The sequence below is a fragment of the Bactrocera oleae genome, chromosome 4, assembly GCF_042242935.1.
Source record: "Bactrocera oleae isolate idBacOlea1 chromosome 4, idBacOlea1, whole genome shotgun sequence".
NCBI classification, from domain to species: Eukaryota; Metazoa; Arthropoda; class Insecta; order Diptera; family Tephritidae; genus Bactrocera; species Bactrocera oleae.
In genome coordinates, this window is record NC_091538.1 from 61,190,239 (window position 1) to 61,212,672 (window position 22,434).

The 22,434-nt window shown below is 31.9% G+C and overlaps 1 protein-coding gene across 1 annotated transcript in view; it reads left to right on the top strand.

Annotated features, from left to right (window-relative positions):
* Positions 1-22,434, top strand: part of LOC106622514 (syndecan) — a 391,261-nt gene that overhangs the window by 345,368 nt on the left and 23,459 nt on the right. Inside the window, exons 4-5 of the mRNA XM_036378214.2 lie at positions 11,063-11,345; positions 11,773-12,447. Coding sequence (XP_036234107.2) covers positions 11,063-11,345; positions 11,773-12,447 — 958 coding nt within the window. The remainder of the gene's footprint in view (positions 1-11,062; positions 11,346-11,772; positions 12,448-22,434) is intronic.

A 22,434-nucleotide genomic window follows, 5' to 3' on the forward strand; every position in this document is an offset into this window, starting at 1 on the left:
CTTTTCAGTTATCTTTTTTACTTTATTACTGTATTTATATCGTTTTCAGTTATTTCATTTTGTCGTTTTGTTGCTTTTTTCATTTTTTGTTTTTGTGTATCCACTCTACTACATATTTGAGTTCATAACTTTAAGACTATTCTGCTTTTTTTTAAAGCCTACGGCAGTCTTTTACTAGCTTTTAGTTTTGATTTTATTGGTTAAACCACTGTTTTTTAAAGCTGCCCTATCCCTTACGGATATGACTGTCATAACGGAACAAACAAGAAAAACTTAATTCAATATCCGCTTCAGTAAAGTTATATTTAATTATTTTGCCTTTTGTAGAAAAATATAAATATACAAATAAATACATATGCTGGTCAGCACACAACTGCCAACCGTTATTTTAAATTAATTAAAAAAGATTTTATATATTCAACAACACTGCAACCTAACCAACTTCAAAGCGGACCAATTTAATTAAGACTTTCGCTGGCAGCTGGCAATAATTTAATTTGCGAAACAGTGTTACACATACACACATGACTCACTTTAATCGAAAAATAAGAATGCTATGCAAAGGCAGCTATCGCAAAGCCTGTGGAATGTCAGAGATGTTTATCTGAATAAATTTCACATTTCATAATGAAAAATTTTTGCAGCTAATTATGTATGGACACCATTATGTTCATGTGTGTGTATACTTAGATAGGCGCAATGTTTGGCAAAGTCGAAAAATTGTGAATTTTCTGCGTCAGTTGCTTGCACAGCAGCTACCCACCGGCCTTTTATAGGCCACTCGCTAAAAGTTTCCAAATTCTTCTGTGAAATTTTGATTTTTGGTCCTTTGCCATTTGCCTGCGCACACTTTTCTGTTGTTGTTGTTGCTCATTTGCAAATCTGCCAGTGGTAAGAAAAACCTAGTGCACTAGCTTTCGCTCCAAATAGGTCATGTATGAATTTTAATGACGTCATTCAGGCGGCAACGCCATTAAGCTTGGCAAAGTAACCAAGAAGCTGCGTGTGGTGGGGGTCGGAAGAACCAACTGCAGTTGTTGTAGAGGACGCAATAGTGGTGAAAACCTGCAGTACAAAAGGCTTAGTAACATAGTTGATGGGAAATTTTTTTTTGGCAAGGCAACAAATTTGGTAAATGGTTTGACAGGTCAGCGGCAAAATGATTGAGCCAAAGGGCAGTAAACCAAATTTTTGCGAAAGATTTTTTTCTACTCGATTTTTGAGGCTACATATGGTACACAGGTGTGTAGTGGGGAGTTGCCAGCAGAATTTATGGGTTTGCAAATTTGTAACTTTTCCCAAAAAAATATTTTAAAATTTGAGTTTTGTGTATTATGGGCAGGTTAAAGCTTAGGCTATGCACATAGTGGGTCAAATAGAAAAAAATAGCGTGTTCCAATATATATGTATATGATAATTAAATATCACACAATTTATGCTACATATATTTGCGCTACTATGTGCTTAGCCTAAAGTATATAATGAGTATACGCATAACCACAGCCAGTGGTGCCATAATTTTTAAATATTTTTCATTTAACTTTTCTTTGTTTAAATTAAATCCGCTAAAATGTTTAACAAAATATATTTAATTCTAATTTATATCAAAATCTGGTATCTTTTGAGCTTACAACTTTTCAATACCTCAACCTGGAACTTTACCTAAAACTTAGTCTCTTATTTTGACAGCTGAAAGTCGCTTTGACTAGTCAAATTTCATACTCAACTTTTGAAATTGAGACCAAAAAATTAAAAATTTAACATAACGGCAGCTTTTGACACTGGCAACCCAAATCAGCACATGACAGTTACGGCTTAGTCAGCCGACAAACGCCGCCGCAGCCAACGAGTTCATATAAAATACACAGTTATTTTTCCATTTTCTCGGTCGGTCGACTTTTAGGCGGCATCATGACAGCAAAATGCCACACCGTCGCTCTTCCACTCACCATTACTCTAATTTGCTCACTCTTTTTTTTAACCACACTAAGTCTCGCACTCCACTTTAACCCCTGTGCTTTCAATTGCTGTTACTAAATTTGGCATATTTTAAATGTTCGTCGTTGCCAAATTAAATTTACATGGAAATTTCTATTTTCGGTGCAAAATTCTCCGTTCTCCGGCGTTGTAAAATAAACAGAAATGTATTGCATGCTCTGCTTTCAAGTTTTGAGCACGCTTGCCAACAAAAAGGGGGTATATTTGAAATGTTTGCCCACCATAAAAGGTGCAATTTTCAAACTGCGTTAAATGTCACTCACGTTTTGGTTTCGGAAATTTACCCTCACTGGCATTTTGCATACTTCTTGGTTGTACTTGTTTTTGTTTTAACAAGCATATTTTTGAACCCTTGGCCGATATTGTGCAAATTTTCTTCTCAACATATTCGCTTCAGTTTCTGTACCTTAACTCACTTAAGTTTGCCGGTGTAGAAAGTTCAAATTTATGGCTGAAAAATAAAAAGATTGCACCAAAATGTAAATGTTCCTACGGTGTACTCCCCCGTATTGAAGGAGGTTGATGTTTTTGTGGACGTTTTTAGCATATTTTTAATTTTGTTAGTTAACAGAGTTGCGATTATTACTTGCTAGAAACTATGCTGGTAATTTTTTGCCCATTTTGTTACAATCTTATCTATATTTTTTTTTCTATAAAAATTTAAATTTTTTAAGTGTACTTGATATTTTAGTTTGAAGAAGAAAACCTTCAGTATCGTTCAATTTTTGGGACACGTTTCCTAAAATGTATCTTTTGAAAATAAAGTACTAATTAATGAGGGCTGTGTATCACTATCATTATTATGCAATTTTTTTATGTCAAAAGAAAAAGTGGCCCCAAAACAAAACTTAGCAGTCAATAACCAGTAGAAATATATTTTGTCGCATGAGAACTGCAAATATTGTATATTTATTTATTGAAAATTTTGTTTTAAAAACATTAGAACGCCACACAAAAGTTATTTAAAGAATTTTTCGTACATTTTTTTCAAACTATTCGGGACAGAAATTCCACACATTTTTGAGTTAGTTTTATATTTTTAAATGCTTTCTTCGAAGGAACCTTTGATTTATTCTACTGAGGTCAGTATATTATAAAAAAAAAACTTATTGTACAATATATTGGTTTGATTAAATTTACTTCGAAATAGCTTTTCATATATAAATTATATTTTTAGGGAAAAATCACGTTAAAGATATTCAAAATTTCTCCAAAAATGCATTAAAGAAGCTAACGACTTTGATATATTCATAATACTCCTATAGATATTACGTTTAGAGGTTTCATGTTTTTTTTTTTGGTTTGTTTAATTTAAATACAAAATTATAAATAAAATTGTTTCATATTTTATTTACGTTTATTTTTGTTGTAAAATTTTTGGAACAATTTATATATATTTTAAATTAAGGCAAATATGCCTCAAATTCGCTGCAAGAAAAGATATTTACTTTCCTAAGTATGAAGTTTAATATTGAATTCATGTAATATAAATTTTGAATATTGAGAAAAATTTGGGATATACATATTTTTGTAACAATTTTTTGGGAAATTTTTTCATAATTTAAAAAAAATTAACTACAAATTATTATCGCTTTAACAAAACTCACACAAATATTTGTTTTTTTTAGCAATTTTTGTATGTTTAAATTTAAGACTCCTCAAAAAAATAAATTTTCTTTTCTTAGTGGACATTTTCTTAATTTAATTTAATATGTTTGTAATTCGAAATTTGAAAAAAAAATTGGGAAATTTTTTTCATAAACATTAAAAGTATTATTCCACTTTCTGTTCTTTAAGTTTTGGAATCATTTCTGTTATTTAAGAAAAATGTGTCCCAAAGTCGCTTCAAGAAAGGATATATATTTTCTTAAATGTTATTTTAATATTAATAATATTTAATATAAATTTCGAAACTTGAAAAAATTTGGAACATTCGTTTGGGAAGATTTTTGAAACATTTTTTCTTGTCTTATAAAAAATGAACTACACAATTTTATTTAATTTTCAATGCTCATTCCAGATATTTCTTTAGATAATCAAATTGTGTGCCAAAGTGAGTGAAGAGAGTAATATTTTTCGATTTGAAAATTTTTTTTAATGCAACAACATTAATATTAAACAATCATATATTAACAAAACAAAACATCGCAAAAAATTCCTTTGATGATTTTATTGTACTATCACATGTGAGTTAGTAATTTTTCGATTTTTTTTTTGGAAGCTTTCTCAATTCTAATATCGATTTTCCGTTGCAAAACTGATACTTTTTAGCTCGTAGCGAGTTTGTTGAAAAAACGTATTTGTGCAAACTTGTGTTAATTAACTGAAAATTAGTGTTATTTGATTCATTTTCCTTTTTGGCTTGTTAGGCAAATATTTGAAATGCAGTCATGTGCGTTATAATATGCCCTGATGACACTTTTAACTATGTTTGCGCAAAAATAAAACTCCTTTGAGCCACTGAATGTAATGACATTTCTATAAGGGCAAAATATATCAACTTTTTAAAATGAAATTATAAAAATTTTGAATAAAAAAAATATTTTTTTTTAGAATTTGATATTAGTCAAAAACTTTATTTATAGAAAAAGTTTACGCAAGATATTAATGCGGTAAACAAAGAGGAAAATTGTAAATTTGGCTGTAATAAATACTAGTATAAGCTATAAAATATAAACAAAAGCCCATAAAAATCAGAGTAACGAAAAGCTGAAGCAAACTTGGCTGTGGTACAAACTGTCTTGACTCACAAATTTTAGCAAAATTTATTAAATTAAGTGGAGCTTTTTTTGTTATGAAAAGGTATTATACTAATATTGAAGTTACAGTATCAGACCTTGCTCAGAACTAAAGCAAATAAATGAAATCAAGAAAATTAAAAAAAAAAAAAATAAAATAAACTTCCAAACGCACAATCTGGTATCCTTGTGTAAATTTAAAAATACTCGTAAATATTGTTATTGTTTGTGCATCTAATATTATTTAGCCAGTTTGGTTTATGGCTTGACCTCGTTATTGCAACCATTTTCGACTTTCAATTTGTCATCCGACCTCCCTCGTTGCTCTTGCTCTTGCCCCTGCTGTAAGGAGTCCGTGCAATTAAAGTGATTTATATTGCAATTAAACTTTATTGCTCGACTTTTAGCGTCAATATATTTGTTGCTGTTGTAATTAAACGAAATTGTTCGTCTTTTCATATAAAATGGTGTTGGTCATAAAAATGAGATGACTGCCTTGAGCGTGGCTGTGAGTTAAGCTGTGACTAATTGTTTGAAAATTGTAGGTCATAAGCGGCGATTGAGAGTCATAAAGCGCTATTAAACTGAGTTAATATATATATATATATATATATTTTTGTTACTACGCACATAAATTTTAACAATAAGATTTCTTAGCTAGTGTCAAGAAGTCGAAAGCATTCAAAAGAATTTTCCAAGTAACTCAAAAGTGTTAAAAACAAACGAGGTTTACATACAAATGTTATTTAATTCACTTATGGGCACACTCATATATCGAAATTAAATTTAAAAATTTTAACTTGAAATATAACTCAAAAGAAAAACTTCAGAATAACTCAAATTTAGCTCAGAATAACTCAAAGAAATTTTCAAAACTACTCAAAAATGTTAAAAACAATTGAGTTTTATTAAATTTTTACATTTGAGTCATTTATGGGTATACTTACTTCTCACATCATAATTAAATTATAATTTTTACTCCAAAAATAGTTCAACTCAACTTAAAATTAAAACTTGAGCTAAAGTTTAAATACAATTCAAACAATAACAAAAATATGTATTCAAATGTCAGTACAAAATGCGCTCAAATAAAACTTGATTTATAATCCATATTATAACACACTCAAATATTAAACCAAACTCTCACTCACTTAAAAATAAATTCAAAATAAAATCTAAACCCATACTCAAACTTAAACTCTTATTTGATTTCACATACAAACTCCAACTAACACTCAAATTAGTACTCAAACTCGAACTCCCCCAACTAACTTACTTGAACTCACTTTCGCACTCCAACAATAAAAGTGAAACTGCTAAACTTTTTCTCATTCAAAAACTATTCCAAACTAGTGCATGTTTTGTTGGCTGACTTAGCCACTCAAAAGAAAAACTGTATATGGAGTGCACAGCATTCTAACTTACTTCTAATTTTTGCCGTTTTGCACATATAAAAACATTTAAGCGCTTATATATGATCACAAGTACGCCTGTTTGTAGATTCCGGCATAGAACTTCTACTAGAACTAAACCATAAAAAATTGCTAATGAGCGCCGAGCAATTGCTGGCCACTTAGCCCATTGTGGCACGCATAAACAGCAAGCACTTGAGCAATTGCCAACTCGCATGCAACTTGTGGTGTGGAAAAAATTTTTTAAATTCAAATAATGAAGTAAAAGGAATATAAAATGGTTTTCTAAAATTAGAAAAATAAAATACTTCGTAAAGTGGGTTAGCCATGCACCATAATGCGTGTGCTGAAACGCGGTGTTACTCTTACATATACTCTTATGAATCTAATAGCTTTTTTCAGCTTATTTTAAATATTCATTCTAGCCACACTTTTATTACATATCTCATATATATATTTATATATTATTTGATACATACAATCATATATACTTATATACACATATACAGTTATGTATATTTTTATTTTTTGAACAATTTTTAATTTTCCTTTTCATCAACTTTGCGAAATTGTTTTGTTCAAAATGCTCCGGCGAAAATTTCCGCCACCGATTTGTAAGTAGCCGCTTTTGGCGTGCAACAGCATGCAGCAATTGTTGCAAACAATAAATGCTGTGGAGAAATGAAAAAAATCCTTGACAAAATTCCTTCGCTACACGCAAGAGCTGCCGGAAATTACGCTAAATTTATTAAGTGGGCGCAAAAATGTAATATAACGGCATGTTGTCGCACGCCATATGTTGCAACATGCAATAAAGTTTATATCAAAAATTAGAGTAAAATAAACATTTAATTTAAAATCGCGCTGAGTTAAACAAGTATGCCCAGCAAGGGCTTAAATTCATAGAAAGGGATATAGAAAGTCGGTTGAGAAATTTTAGTGAATAGATTAATAATCATTTAATATAAATAAATTAACTTTGCGCAATTATTTAAGATTATAGATATTTTACAAACTTCGGTAATTTGTTTCTCGACGCAATTCCAGACGTCCGCATCAAACCATTAGAGCAGCTTGATGGCCATGTTGAACCGTGCAGTAGAGGGATTTTTTTGTGTCAATTTTGTCGTTTTACTTCTTAAAAACTTCTTCAACAGTGAAGCTTTTTTCAACTGTTGAACCCAACTCGCTTCAAACGCGATGTCAGAAGATGACCAGTTGACCGAAGGTTGGCTTTCATGTGGAGATCATCACAAAAAAGTCTTGATATTGATTTGAATTGGTTCGAACCATGCGATGACAACCTTTTCCCGAAATAATAAGTTCATTACGAAGCTCATAAATTTCGCTTGCGCTTCTTCCACACTTATGCAAAGTAATCACCGCAAAACGGTTTTTCTTAGCTCCCCACTCCATTGTTAATGAGCGAAAGCAAACACTGAATGGATTATTATATATGTATATGAAATTTATAGTAAAAAATAACGGCACTTTTTTTCTGCAAATTTGTTTTCTTTTATGACATAACTTACTAAAATCGTTCGACTATTTCATGTAAAAGTTATCTCATGACAGTTATTTCTAGTTGTAAAAATATTCCGCTCTTTAAATTTTATCCAGAGAACACCATCTCTGCACACACAGAAGCATCAAAAAATATGAAGTTGCCTCTTACAAGCCGAATGCAATCGATATTTGTATACATTGTTCGCAAGAGCGTTGAAATTCCTTTGGTAAAAAGGACCGAAATTCCTCTACAGCCACCGAAGTGTAACCAACTTTTATCAAAAATATTTGGAAAACTATGTACATCGTTACAATCCTATTTGAAAGACGTTTTGAGTAGTTTGGGAGCCGCTGGAAAATTACTCAATATCACACAGATTAAATGATTTAAGTACACCGATGTTGCTGCTGACAATTTTTCAATATTAAATTTTAGAATTCAATTGCTAGCCAGTATAATTGCACCTATAAATATGAAATTTGCAAAAGTTTCATAATTCACCCTCATGATGGAAGGATATAGATCATCTTTGGATCATAGGGAATACTTCTGTACATCGGTGTTCCCTCAAGTTGTTGTTGAAAATGCTGTATTACAAAGTCTTTAATTTCCTATTGCCTAGAAAATGCAATAAATAGCTGGATACTGTCCAAGCAGAGTTTGATCAGAGTTTTTTTTCAGCCAAATATTATTTAAATCCTCTCGATTTATCGAAATAGTCCGATATGGGTATGGGAGCAGATATTACTTTCAATTATGTTCTATTAGTTATAAACAAACAGTGTCTATTACCAAAGTATTGAAAAATTACTCCCTACAGATTTTGCTTTTTGGATCAATATTCCACGTGTCAAACTTCAAAAGGCTTTCGAAACACAGCAAGTGTTGAAAGTGAATTTATTGAGCACGGCTAAAAATTATACTGCCAGTACATCAAAATAACTAAAGTCTTGTATAAATATAGACTTCCAAAGATCTTCAGTTTAAATCCCTACCTGCCAAATAATAATTCGAAAGCTGATATACGATAGCAGAAATGGTTCACAGTAAGAAAAGTAGAAGCTATCACACAGCTCTGTAGCTTGAATAGTTTTACATTTTTTTAGTAAATTCTTTCTTTTCATACCAAAAAGTCTCTTTAATATTCTCTTCTCTATTGAATTACCAATTGAGGAGTGTCAATTCAATCCTGTAGTCGTTTCTAATACACAACACTAAGCATATCCAATCGCTTCTTACTTAAGCTAGATATACCAATACTGCAATAAAACTGCAATGTCTAACATTGCTTAATGCAAAATTGTAATTAAATTCAATTACATTCCACTTCCACGTCCATTTCCTGCGTGCGAATGGCACCGGATATGCGACATTCCCACAACTTGGACCAAAGTAATGAAAAGCGAACGAAACTTTTGCAATTTTCTGCAATAAGCGTAAAAGTTTTGCACGCGTCAACGGCATTTCCACGCATAAGAGCGCGCACAACGGATAACATAAATTTGCTTTAACGCGCTGACGACCCAAAGCCATTTGCCAGGCATAAATTCATATCTATTGAACATACGCTTGTGCCGACCGCATAAATATATATTAGCGTTCAAATTATAATAGTGGCAGAGTAAAAGCTTCACGGGCAAATAGAAATGCGATTGCATTATTTCCACACAAACGTTATGCGCCTCGCCACAGCACACACCAACATAGTTACACCTTGACACACTGACACTTCGGGGACACATAAATTGCGGTTAGCCGAAGACGTGTCATGGACGCCGTTATTCGTGCCACTATTGCCTTGGAGCAGTTGCGAAGCATGTGACAGCGTATGTTATCTAAATAGCGTTTGTGGTAACCTTTTCCAGCGCACAAATAAATATGTGTCACAAGGAGTTAGGCCAAGCCGCAAGTGTTCTACAGAAGGGACGGTATAGTTAAGTTTGTGCTTGCTAAGAAGTTGGTTTGTTGAAACTAACTTGGTAGCAGTTGTTTTACAATTAATTACTAATGAAATTATTAAATTAATTTATGAATAATTTTAAAACTGTAAAACTTTAAATGTTTCATTTGCTGCCAACAGGAAAAAAGTTCGATGTTCTTTTGTAAAGTATCGAAAAACTTTATCGTTTATTAAATGATTTTCTTCTATAAATTTTTATTAAGATTGAAATGTTTTTTGAAAATAAATATTTATAGTTTTTGTGCGATAATTTGTTGGTATCGTTTAATCGATAAATTGTGTGGGTTTCCAAATATATTACAATACAATAAAATTAATTCAGTTTTAGACTGTCCAGAAAGCTCCTTCAAATATTTAAATACTTTTATATATCAATTAATCGATTAACTTTTTATTCATAATTTCGGTTATTATCATTTATGATTAAATAAAAAGGCAAAGTAATTTACTAAGAATTAAAAATGGTCAAAAACTACTTTACAAATTTTATAGAAAATTTATTGAAAATATCGAATAATCGATTTCGATAAAAAAAATAATTGGCTTTAACAATCTATCGATAGTGATATAAATAGCCTACAGCCTTATTAGTTTGATTCCAAATCAAATCGATTTTAATGAACACAATTTACTGATTTTTAAGATATTCGCTAAAAACGTTGTTCTAACTCAATTAAAAAAGGTTTCATTCAGTAAATTGCCTACAATTTTATTAGTTTAATGCAAAATCAAAACGATTTCGATAAAAACAAATTATGGGTTTAACGATATATCGACATTATAAAAATTGCCTAAAACCTTATTAGTTTAGTTTCAGTTAAAATCGATTTCGATAAACACAATTTATCGACATTCTCTAACAAACGTTTTTCTAACTCAATTTAAAATCCTAAGTTTGATCGAATACTTTTTAAAATTTTCAGACAAGTCCAATGTTATTAACAGCGTTTCGTGGATTTAACAATAGCTCGGCGCAAAAACTATCGAGCAGTACGAAATAACAAGTGATGATTTATATTTCAGTCAAGCGGCTTTTAAAATTAAATTTCTTCTGAGTATCGTTCATAATTTATCGATATCACTTGCCTGAAAATATAATTATCTTCTTTCAAAATATCGATGCATTACGAGTATAACTCATTTTTTAAACACAGAAACTCGTTGCTTTTTTATTACAAAAGTTATCGATAATTCATTCGATTACAATTTATCGGAATTTTATTTATCAATTGCAAGATACAAATTATTGTAGTGCTTTTTTTATGTCATTATTTAATATCACTTACTTAATGGTAAAACTATCGATAATTCCACCTTGATATTCAAAATCACTTACGTCACTCGAAATAAAATTATAAATTATCAACAAATTTTGTTTTATCGCTTTAAATATATAAATCATGCAAATTACTAATTTTGTATCCCTATTCTTTCTATCTTCTTTTAGCTGCACGATGATTTAGACAAGGATCCCGATTATTCCGGTTCCGGTTTTGGTCCAGATGACGAAGACTCATCCACCGATTTACAGCCATCGCATCGCGGAAACAATATACACACACAATCGGGTAAACATAATACAGTTTTGACCACCGACGACAACGACGATCTCATTTCGAGTAGAACTCATCATCAAACGAATAGTGGCACAATTATTGGCAGTAATAGCGGCAGCAATTCAGGCATCATCGGTGGCAATAGTGGTAGCAACACTGGCCTCAATACAATTGGTAAAAATCATAGAGCATTTTCATATTCAACGTCTTTTATCAAGCCATATATAAATCAATATCATTCACTATCGTCTTTATTTATCATCCATTCATTCTATCGTATATCTTCTATGCGCTCACGCAAATTATCTTTCATATTCACTGTCATACTCTCTCACTTACTCACTCTCCATACAATTCACTATCAAAATTTCACCTACACACTCTTCCCACTTACACGCTTTTGATTTTGAAATTTTTTTAACAAATGTTCCGTTAATGAGCGACAATACTTTCGGGATAAAAAAAAAACTGCACCAACTTTCCTTCTACTGAATATCGAAATTTTATTGAAACTTATCGAAATTCCTCACATACATATGCACACTTTTAAAAGACATTAATGCAATCAAATCAATATCATTGCCATCGTTCATATCAACAGCCACCACGACGAAACAAGCGTCACCATCCATCACCACAAATCAAAATACACCCACTCTCACCCATATCACCACCACCACAAGCTCTGCGACGGCGGGCAAAAATCGCGGCTCATCCCTATACCCCAACCAAGTCCCACAAACCCATTTACCTGCAGCTCCTCACTACCCTGCAGGTGGCTCTGTGCACACAGACGACGAAGACTTCGATCTCGGTGAAGGTGATGACGACGGCGCTGGCAGTGGTGATGGTGATGACGATGACGATGATCACACGGGCGATGTGGATGACGGTGATGAGCATGAGGGTCTCATCGAACGTCCACATCAACCGAAATACGATTTCGGTGTGGGCAAAGAGCCAACCACCACTATAGAGAATGGGACCAGCACAAGCAGTACCACTGCATCGTCCACCACTACCAGCACTGGCAGCGTCAGCAGCAGCGATAGCAATGATCGCAAGAAGATCTTGAGCTCGCATGGCAACGACGACGAGCATGATGTAGACGCTGATGAAGAGGATGAATTCGATGACACCTACGATGAGGACAACAAGGACGATGACGAGGATGATGAGGATGATCGCCTGCATGAAGAGGATGACAATACTGAAGTGTATATTGATGGCACGGAGCCGAATGCCAAGAGCGGCAGTGACGACCAGGACAATGAACGTCAGTGGCTTTTCTTTGTTTTCCAAATATTTTTGCTTTTACCTATTTTTAATTGTTATTGGTTTAGTGCATTTTACTTAAAATTTGCTTAAGCGTTTTAAATTATTATAATTTAATGCTTTTTTTGTTGGTTTTGTTTTGGTTATCTCTTAGTATTTGCTTTATGATTTTGCTGTGCGCTTTATGTGATATGTGTTTGCTCGTTTTTTTTTTGTCTCCTTTTTTATTTTCTTTGTTTTGTTTTGTTAGTGACGCTAATGCAACGCTCAGTTTGATTATTACATTGTCAATTACTTAATTATTTGTTCTTGAAGTAATTTAGTTTCTGTTTATCACTTTTGTGCACATTTAAGCATTTTGACCATGCTGTGGCGCATGCTAATGTTTTTCGTTTTTCATTTAGTTGAAATCATTATTTGTTAAATTGTTGATATATTTTTTATATTTAATATTTATTCATAAGTCTAAGGATAGCCTTCCGGGAACAGAATAAGCGAAAAACTGATTACAGATGCCGTCAAATATTTTCGGAGGGTGTTTTTTTACTTTTTTTTTGATAGACTTTGATAGAAGAAATCTGAAATTTGGAAAAGATGTAATATGTAATCGTCTTCAAATGTTACTTAGGAATTTTTTTCAGGGATGTCGCGTGTCAGTCTTTATTTACTCAGTATGTTCACCAATCCTGCTCGTTATGCCTACACGCTTACTACCGATGAGCTACAAGTATCCCAAACGACCAACTTTTAAGAAAAAAATTAAAATATATATATATATATATATATATTATAAAACTTTAGGACTTCAAATCCCTAATGGCTCAAAAATACAAATAATTAAACACCCAAAAGCTATACTTATAAACAGTAAACAACCTCCTATAGGTATGCTAAAAATTTCTTAACAAATTCATGTAACTTCAAACCAGTTTCTTACCAAAAAATTTTGTTTCGATGCCTTCTTGAATTAAAATCATATCAAATAACTCTCTTTATTATTCGAAGTCAAAACAAAGACAAAATATAAAAACCGTTTGAAGGTATGAAAAATCTGTTTTATTAAATCTCCTACTTGTTGTTTACTAGTAAGCGCTCTCAGCTTTCTTAGGAGCCTAAGTGCGTGCCAATAATTTAGTAATACCCAACTAAAATTTTGTTAAAAACTTTTCCAACACCCAAAATTTATTCGTTCTCAGTGAGGTACTGTGTACATAGGCCTTTGGTTTTTAAAAATTATGAAATAGCAATTGATTATTCTACTCTCACATACCTCTGAGTACTGTTTTGCATAACAATCGTTTTTAATATAAGCGCCAAAAACTATACTACTATATTCAATTAAAATTGTTTACGTTAGGCAAACCTCAATGTTGTATATCATATAACTCTGTAAAGAGTGCTTAGTTGTTTATATACTCAGCTTGTTTGCTTACACAAGGAAGTAAATATTAGTCTGGCCAACACTGCGCCTATGGTTATGCTACAAATATGTATTTGCAGCTTATCAGTTCTCAGTATTTATAAACAGAAGGCAAACCGATATGAGTGCAACAGTTGCGGACGCGAACAATAATTATTGGTTCGGAAAGAAAAGTATTTTCAGTATAAAATATAGGTAAATATTTGATAAAATAATATACAAATTGTTGTTTTCTAAAAAAATATAGCTTGTAGGTTTATATTTCTAAAGACATAGGTCACCGAATAAAACTGATTTTGAAAGCGTAGATGGCAATATAAAAAAAGGATTATCTTTAGAATTAAAAAAAAAAAAGTATTTTTCAAAAAAGGTCTATCCCCAGACTTGATTAGGAGTTAAACCAAACGCGATTTTTAATGAAAGTATATACAAGTTTTCTAAAAAAATAAAGCTATTGAGCTCAGAGAATCAGAGTTAGAAAAATGTAATTTAGATTTAAAGGAACAAATGCATATATTCAAAAAATTAAATGCTCGAATATCGATTTTGAAGGCATTGAGAAAAAATAAGAAACGTATTTGCATCGTATTGGAATTAAAAAAAAAAATATTTAGAAATCAAGAGGAATTTAAACCAAACGTAATTTTTGATTTTCTTTAAATATTTTTGATTTTCTGAAAATATTTTTACTCGCTATTTTTTATTAAAATTTGTAAATTGTAAATATTTTAATTAAAACTTTAATTTTCTTCTTATTTTCGCACCTTGTTTTTGACTATAATCCCATTTGAAAATTATTTAAATATTTTGAAACTGACAAACTGGCGTTCAAAAGTTGCGGCGCGATTTAATATTTAAAAAAATAATTCCGAAAATTTCGAAAAACTCAAAGTCCAAACCTCTTATAATCACGCGTAAAAAAAATCGAAAAATATTAAAATAATACTCTTTGAGAAATCAATCACCAGCTGCCTGCGCGTAGCGCAACCAACTTCGCCCTGGCAGCATGCCCTCATCTGCGCCTTGTCTAGCAAACTACCAAAAAAAAAGCTGTCAATAGCTTTGTCGCTCACGCTCACACTATAACAAGCAGTCACTAACACTCACACAATGCAAAATGCTGAAAAATATATAGCAATATAATACGAGCAAAAAAATACAAAAACAAATTCATACTTTCATTGACTAAATAAATATTTATGCCGCATATTAATCCAGTTACCGCTGTGTTACGTGTCGATTTGTTTACACAATTACGCAATCATTCATGCAATTGATTTACTCATCCATTGCAAGACGATCATTACAGTCGATACGCTTAGTCGGTGCATACTAGACACATTTATGCAATATTTCCGCTTATTTGCAGAAAAAATATTTAATTTCATAGAATTAATACACATACAACCCGAAATGTCTTAACTCATTAAACCGTTCATGACGCCTTTTAATCATTCAAACATTGCCTCATCTCATATATGCCTTCACATGTCCGTTTTCGTTTCATATATACATACATGTGCGTATGCGTGTGTGTTCGTGTTTAGTTAGGTTTGTGTTTCCATTTCATTGACGCCAAATTATTTGCGGTTTCATGTAAAATCTCACACTAAATAGTCTCAATACTTGTGGTACATACTGTAGTGTACATTGTAGCTGTAGTTTCATCCAAAAAGTGTTGTTGTAAAAATAGTTGTTTTTTGTTGTATTTTATTAATTATAACACACACCGTATAAATTTGCTTATCATTCACAATTATTTGTAGATAATTTTTTAGTGGTGTACATTTAATTTGTAATTTTTAATAATTATTTTTGCATGACAAATTAAAATTGTTCTGATTTTTTGATATAAAATTTTTGCTGACATAATATTAGTTATAATATTTCCACATCAATTGGTGTAATACTAAATTATCATTATTAATAGCGAATAAATTTTACTCATTAATAGTTTTGCATATTTTTAGGCGCATTATAAAGCACCGTTGTTGACGTTGTGTTCACAATCAGTCACAACATTTTAATGTAATGCCGTTAAAGTAATGCACTTAATTAAAACAAGCCTAATTGCTTCTAATAAAAGTAATTAAGCCTAAAAGTATGCAATAAAATTTCAATAATCAGCTGTTAAGTGTTTAGTTGTAGTATTATGTTTACAACACTTATGATTTGCAGCGGAAAGGTAAGTGGTTCATAGTTTTATACGTCTATTGCCTGTAATCCATATACATATATATTTATATTTGTATATATATATGTTATATATAATACCTAAGATGATTAGCTGATTTTCAGAGTGTTTAATTAGTTTTATACAAATACGTTAATCCGTATATAACCATAAAATATATAATAGCGCCTAAAGCTATGCCACACTTTCGCAATATTGCTTCATTCTCCGAAGAACATTTCACAATCTCTTTTTACATTCTTACTTTTTTGCAATGAAATTTAGCTTAAGGGGTCATATTCACTTGTAAGGCAGCAAACTGCTTTTTTTTATAAACTTTTTTTTGAAGATGCACTTTTTTTATATTTTATTTACAGAATTTTATGTACTTTAATATTAAGCGAATCATTTTGAAACATTTTGGAATCCCTTGATTCCATAGCCAATATCCAATAAAAAAACCCAAAAAAATTATTTTTACACAAATTCAAAATTTTGATTTACCACAATTGGCGGATTTCCAAAAATAATTGTTTTTTTTGTGAAAAAATTAACACTGCAGTGCTTCTTAAAATGTCGATTAACTTTCTAAGCTTTCGATCATTATCTGGCGAATTTATCTAAATGCTCGTATTAAATTTTTTTTTTTTTGAAATTTTCCTCATCGACTCTCAAAATAGCGTTTCGAGTTAATCGCGTATAAAATTTTGGGATCTAATAAATTTGGGAATAATAAACAAAAATAGGAAGCTCTTAGTTGCAGTTACTAAGTTGGTAATCTTATGAAAAGAATCCAGATTCTTGAATAATTTGGCAAGTTGCCAAACTTCATATCTTCAACTTGGAATACATTTCTCGTTAAATCATTTTAAGACAAACTTTTTAAGCATATAGAAGAACTGATGGTACGAGGCTGTTGTTATTTTCGGCTCAATTCAATTTAGGACAGATCTCGCCACACCACAGTTTAAAAGTAGAAATCTCGAAGTTTAGATTTTAAAAAATTCTTTGTCAGTGCTCAGAACCCCTCTAGAGTGTCCGTTTAAAACTTTCTACTTATCACCTTCATGAGCAATTTCGGACTGGTGAAGAAGGTGGTATTAAATTTGTTTATATCAAATATTTTCAATAAATTTCACAAAAAAACACATCAATATCTAGCCCCTAGACTTTCAAATACTGAAGCTTTTACAACAATAATTTTTAACAACACTCTCCTTACTATTCTCCACTTAACTCTTACCCTTTCACAATTTCATTTTATTATTACCTGCAAATGTCAACTACTTGCCACCTTCACCTTTCGCCCTTGACTTCACTGACAGCCTTTGTTGTCAGCCGATCTATGTAAGTAATGCCATTTTTGAAACAAGATTTAATCGGATTGTCTGCAAATCAAAAGCATACTTATAGGCACACAAGCGGAATATGTAATGAGTGCCATTAAACTGTATATGTATGTATATACATATATAAATACACGCCATGTTGAGCCAATGTTGCTCATTACCAGACGGCTGAACAAAGCAAAAGTCTCCAATGACGGCAACGAAACGGTGGAGTTGAGATAATAATAAAGATGAATGGAAATAAAGCAAAGCATGTGTACATGTATATTAGGGTGTTCATTACTTTTCGAGATATTCTAATTGTTTATTTTAATTTATTTTGCAGCCTACTTTTAAAATTACAGTTTTTGCCCTAAAAACATTGTCCAACGTAAATAAACTCCTTACACCCTAAATCATTTTACTATTCTCCATGTATTTTAAATGGGATTTTTTGTTATTTTTCATTAAGCATTCATTCAAGTGTCTTATAAAGTGTGAAACTCATTTAATATGGCAATTTTTCATTTTTCATTAAGCAATTAAGAAATTTTGCCGCTCTATAAAAAAGTTCTTGGAAGCTTTTTCCATAAAAGCATTCCTTTAAAAGTTATACACAATTAAAGTTATATGTCAAATGTACTGAGCATTCATACAAGTGCTTCATAAATTCTGTGTTGATCATACGACATGGTGTACTGCATGAAAATAATGCATTTGCTGCGTAACTTTAAATGACTATAACTTTAGAAGAAATATTTTTACGAAAAAAACCATGAAACCTTTTTGGTAGAGCGGAAAATTTTGAAACGACTATCACTTCTTCAAAGTTATATTTTTTTTTTTTTTGGAAACATAAAACTCGTTGCAAAAGATTAAAAATTTTATGTAAAATAAATGGAAAAAATAAATTGATTTAGGCACGGTTTAAATTATACGTAAACAATTTGTTTAGGTTGGATAATTTTTTAAGGCAAAAAACGGATGCATTTGGCGCATTTGCAAAAACAAAAATTTACTTGGGAAATAACGAATACCTTAAAATATACATGTAACGCTGTTGCTCAGATAAATCTCGTTGCAAAATGAATTGCTCATTATAAACGCGCACACATACTTGCGTTTGTATGTAAGTATATAGCTGGGTGAATACTTGTATATATGATATACGTATGCATGTATCCATATATGTATTGGTGTTTCAAGCCGTCAAGCAAAAACGATCATCATCAATAATCAGCAACATCGTTGCGTTGAAAAAATATACAAGTATATATATATTTATGTGTATGTACGTATATGTGTGTGCGACAATAACAATGCCATCAAACACATCATCAAGCAGCAATGAAATGAGTTAACAACAGCTGCAGCAGCAACACCTATGGTTTGTCGGCAACTTTTAGCAAACAAACACAAACAAAGTTAGAAAAGTGTGTATGTGTGTGCGACGGCAGTTGACTGCAAGAATCACGACAAGTAATCGATAAAAAAGGGAAATGCGAGTAACTAACTGTGAAACTGGCTTATGCAAACACATACATTTATACACAGATTTCTCGAAAAACGTGTGAGTAAATAAATAAACGGCGAAATCACTTGTATGAAAGGGGTGCTAACAAAAGGTTAGATAGATGAATGCGCACAAAAAGGTTGATGAAATGGATTTTTGCACAGCTAAGTGAAGGAAGTGTGAAGCGAGAAAGAAAGAGAGGTGGCGAACTTTGTGAAAGCTGACTTTTGTGCTTTGTTAGCGGCAACAATTGAAGGTTATGCAAAAGGCAAACAATATTCACAATATGAATAAACAAAGTTAAAGTTCAGCTATTCAGCAAGTGTAGCGCACAATGGCTTCACAGACATATGATTTCTTTGTTGAAAGCTTTTGACGCCAGTTGATGATGACTGCATTGCACTCATGCATGGAACTTTGTAATTGACATAAAAAAAATGTTTAACTAAAAAAACGTTAACAAAATAAAAGCGTTAATGGTAGCTGCAGCGATGCTATAATATCATCATCGTAGTAATATTTTTAGAATTAATCCATGCCAAATTTCTTGAAAATATCTTGTCAAATAAAAGAGTTTTCCATACAAGGACTTGATTTCAAAATTCAATAATATTGTTTTTTTTTTGAGTGCAGGTATATGTGTTCTCGATTTCTTGGAGTTGTTTGTCTCAACGAAAATAAACTTACTGCTTGAGAAGTTGAATTGAGCGAAGTTGAAGTCCAAGAATACAGTTTTAAGCCAAAAAATGTTACTCTATGCAGCAATGCAAGGACAATAACCTAATACCAACTCTTCTGAAATACCTTCTATTCTAATTTTCTGTCACTATTGGCAGTTTACAGCTTGTTTTAATTGACTTACATTCAATTTACTTCAATCCACTCAAACGCTAATTAATTAATTTTTGAATTCCACATTCTTGTCAGAATTCCACCAGTTAATATGAAAAGACAAAATCAAATTGAGTTAGCTGTAATGTACGTTTGCAACTCTTAAAATCCATTATCAGCTTTTATCATTAAAACATAAATCAAACATTTTTGCCACCAATCAATATATCCGTGGGCTAAATGGAAAAGTAGTTATGTAGCATTTCACAATCGTTAACATTAAAAGATCGATTTGCGCTTTCCGCAAACACTCAGTAATAAAGAGAAAAGGCTTTAAAGGTTGAAATGTCGAAAAACGTCTGATAAATGCGGGTGGAGTGCATGAGAAATATTACAAAAGTAAATGAAAAACGACAAAAATAAATTTCCGACCCCTTTTTATTATTATTTTAAATTTTCGCTTACTCTTCACCTACACTCTGACACTCTCGCACACTCACACTTTCAAATGATGAATGTAGAAAATGCTGGCTTGTCTCGTCTCTTCAAATCAAACCTGCCAAATCAAACATTTCAAATCAATCCTTTTCTTGATAAATGACTGAATGAATTTCGCCAAAGTGATGTGGCTGAATTCTTGTTCGCATTGGTTTTGTTTTTGTTCAAACGCTTTTTCCTGTTCTCGTGTTTGCTCTGCTTTAAGAGTATTGCGGTGTAACCAATGGAAGGGTTCGGCGTGTTAATGGTTTGTGTGATCTGTATATATAACTATACATATATGGTATAGTCGTATCTATATATGTGTATATACACAAGTATCTAATATATAATATCAATCAATTTACCTTTATTTTTACTGCCAAAGCTAATCACTGTTATATGATACCAGACTGACAACGTTCTTCCGTGAAATTTGCTTCTTTAGACCTTTTTTAATTTTTGTTTGAAATTTTTGCGTGAAAGTTTATTTAAAATAGCATTAATTTAAAATTTTTATTATTAAAAATCGATCTAAATCCAGTTTAAAAAACTTGCATGGAAAAATTTTGGAGTTATTTTCAAGAAATTTGGCTTGAATTATTATCTAAGGCAAAGTTACAATAACTGAAGAAATTTTCTAGTTTGGAGCAATATAGCATATAGCTGCCATATAAACTGAACGATCGGTATAAAGTACTTGTAAAGAAAACTTTTTTATTTGTCGAGATATATTCTAGAAATTAACATCTATCTAAGGCAAAATGACAATATCTGAAGAAATTTTCTAGATCGGACCATTATTGCTTATTGCTGTCATACGAGCTGGCTGATCAAAATCAAGTTCTTGTGTGTAATCTTTTGTGTTTTTAAAAGTTTTCTTGTTATTTATGTAATTTAATATATCTTCCACTTTTTGCATATCTTTTAAGTCATTTTTTTTTTATAAATTTAATAATTTTCTAATTATTTTTTTATTATTACTTGTTTCTTTATTGTATATTTTTACTTTTTTCTAATTTTTTTGAATTTCTGACATTTTAGCATTGATTTCTAAATATATTTTTCGTTTTTGTTCCAATTTTTTTCCTATATAAATTCGTAACTCAAAATTGCTACATTCTCACTTTCCACCGCTATTTCCCCCCCCTCTCAAAAGCACCATCAGCCAAACTTAAACATTTTTATAGCCACAAGCATAATGGGCCAACTCTTCTGGTAGCTGCCGGCAGCGCTTATTACTTGTATATCTCAGTTAGTTGGCCAGCGCGGTTCAACAGCCTTTCTATTTCCACTTCACCTTCACACTTTCATTCAGGCTTTTGTTATGCCATCGCTGCTTAAAAGTGCTGATTGCTACTTGTCGAGCGCAGTGCGGATGCCCTGGCTTCTACGTCATTTGCCTTAACCTTTTCTGATTATGCGCACACAACTGTACACCCACGTAGATAGAGTGTCTTCCAAGCAACAGTGGGTTCAGTAACATTATCTGCTTGCGTCAGCTCGTATTTGACCCGAGCTGCCTGCCAGGTAACGTACGCCTTTCGCACCACCAAGTAGGTGCGAGCGCCGCTGAGTTGGCAGTTAAGTTTTTTTGTTGCGCTTACCTACACTGCACCCTTGCTCTAGTCTGACTGCGCTGCCAAGGTCGTTACTGTCAGGCACTCAGTATTGCAAAGCGTTAAAGTGCACACCCACCGACCCTTTTCATATACAGCGCCTTCGCATTCAGACACTTTGAGTTCCAAGCGCGCCCCATAGCAATTTCAACAACCTTAGACCTTCGACGCGAGCATTGCTGTGGAATTTTTAGACTATTTAAAAGCATTTTATGTGTTTTTTTATTTCTTTTTGCAATATCCTCTACGGTTTTTAGTATCTACGTTTTTCGCTTATGAACCTTGACTTTTCTAAATGCATTAACGCGTTCCTACACCTAAAAGTATGCTATGATTTTTATTTTATTTGATTTTTCGCAGTGCCATGCAGTTTTCTAGCCACAGCCGTTAACGCACAAATTGTTCGATATTCGCGAAATATTCCGGTATTTAGTCGGAATAAGTGAAGAATATTTTTTAAAAAATCCGCACACCATCTGGCAATAACAAATATAGCGCACACACTCTCTTTTGTGCATAATTTTGCTGCTGCGCCAAAAAGCATGCTACAGCAATTATTTCAACGCACATACACACATGTATACAAATAAAACAGTATTAATTGAGATATGTGTGGGTGCAAAAATT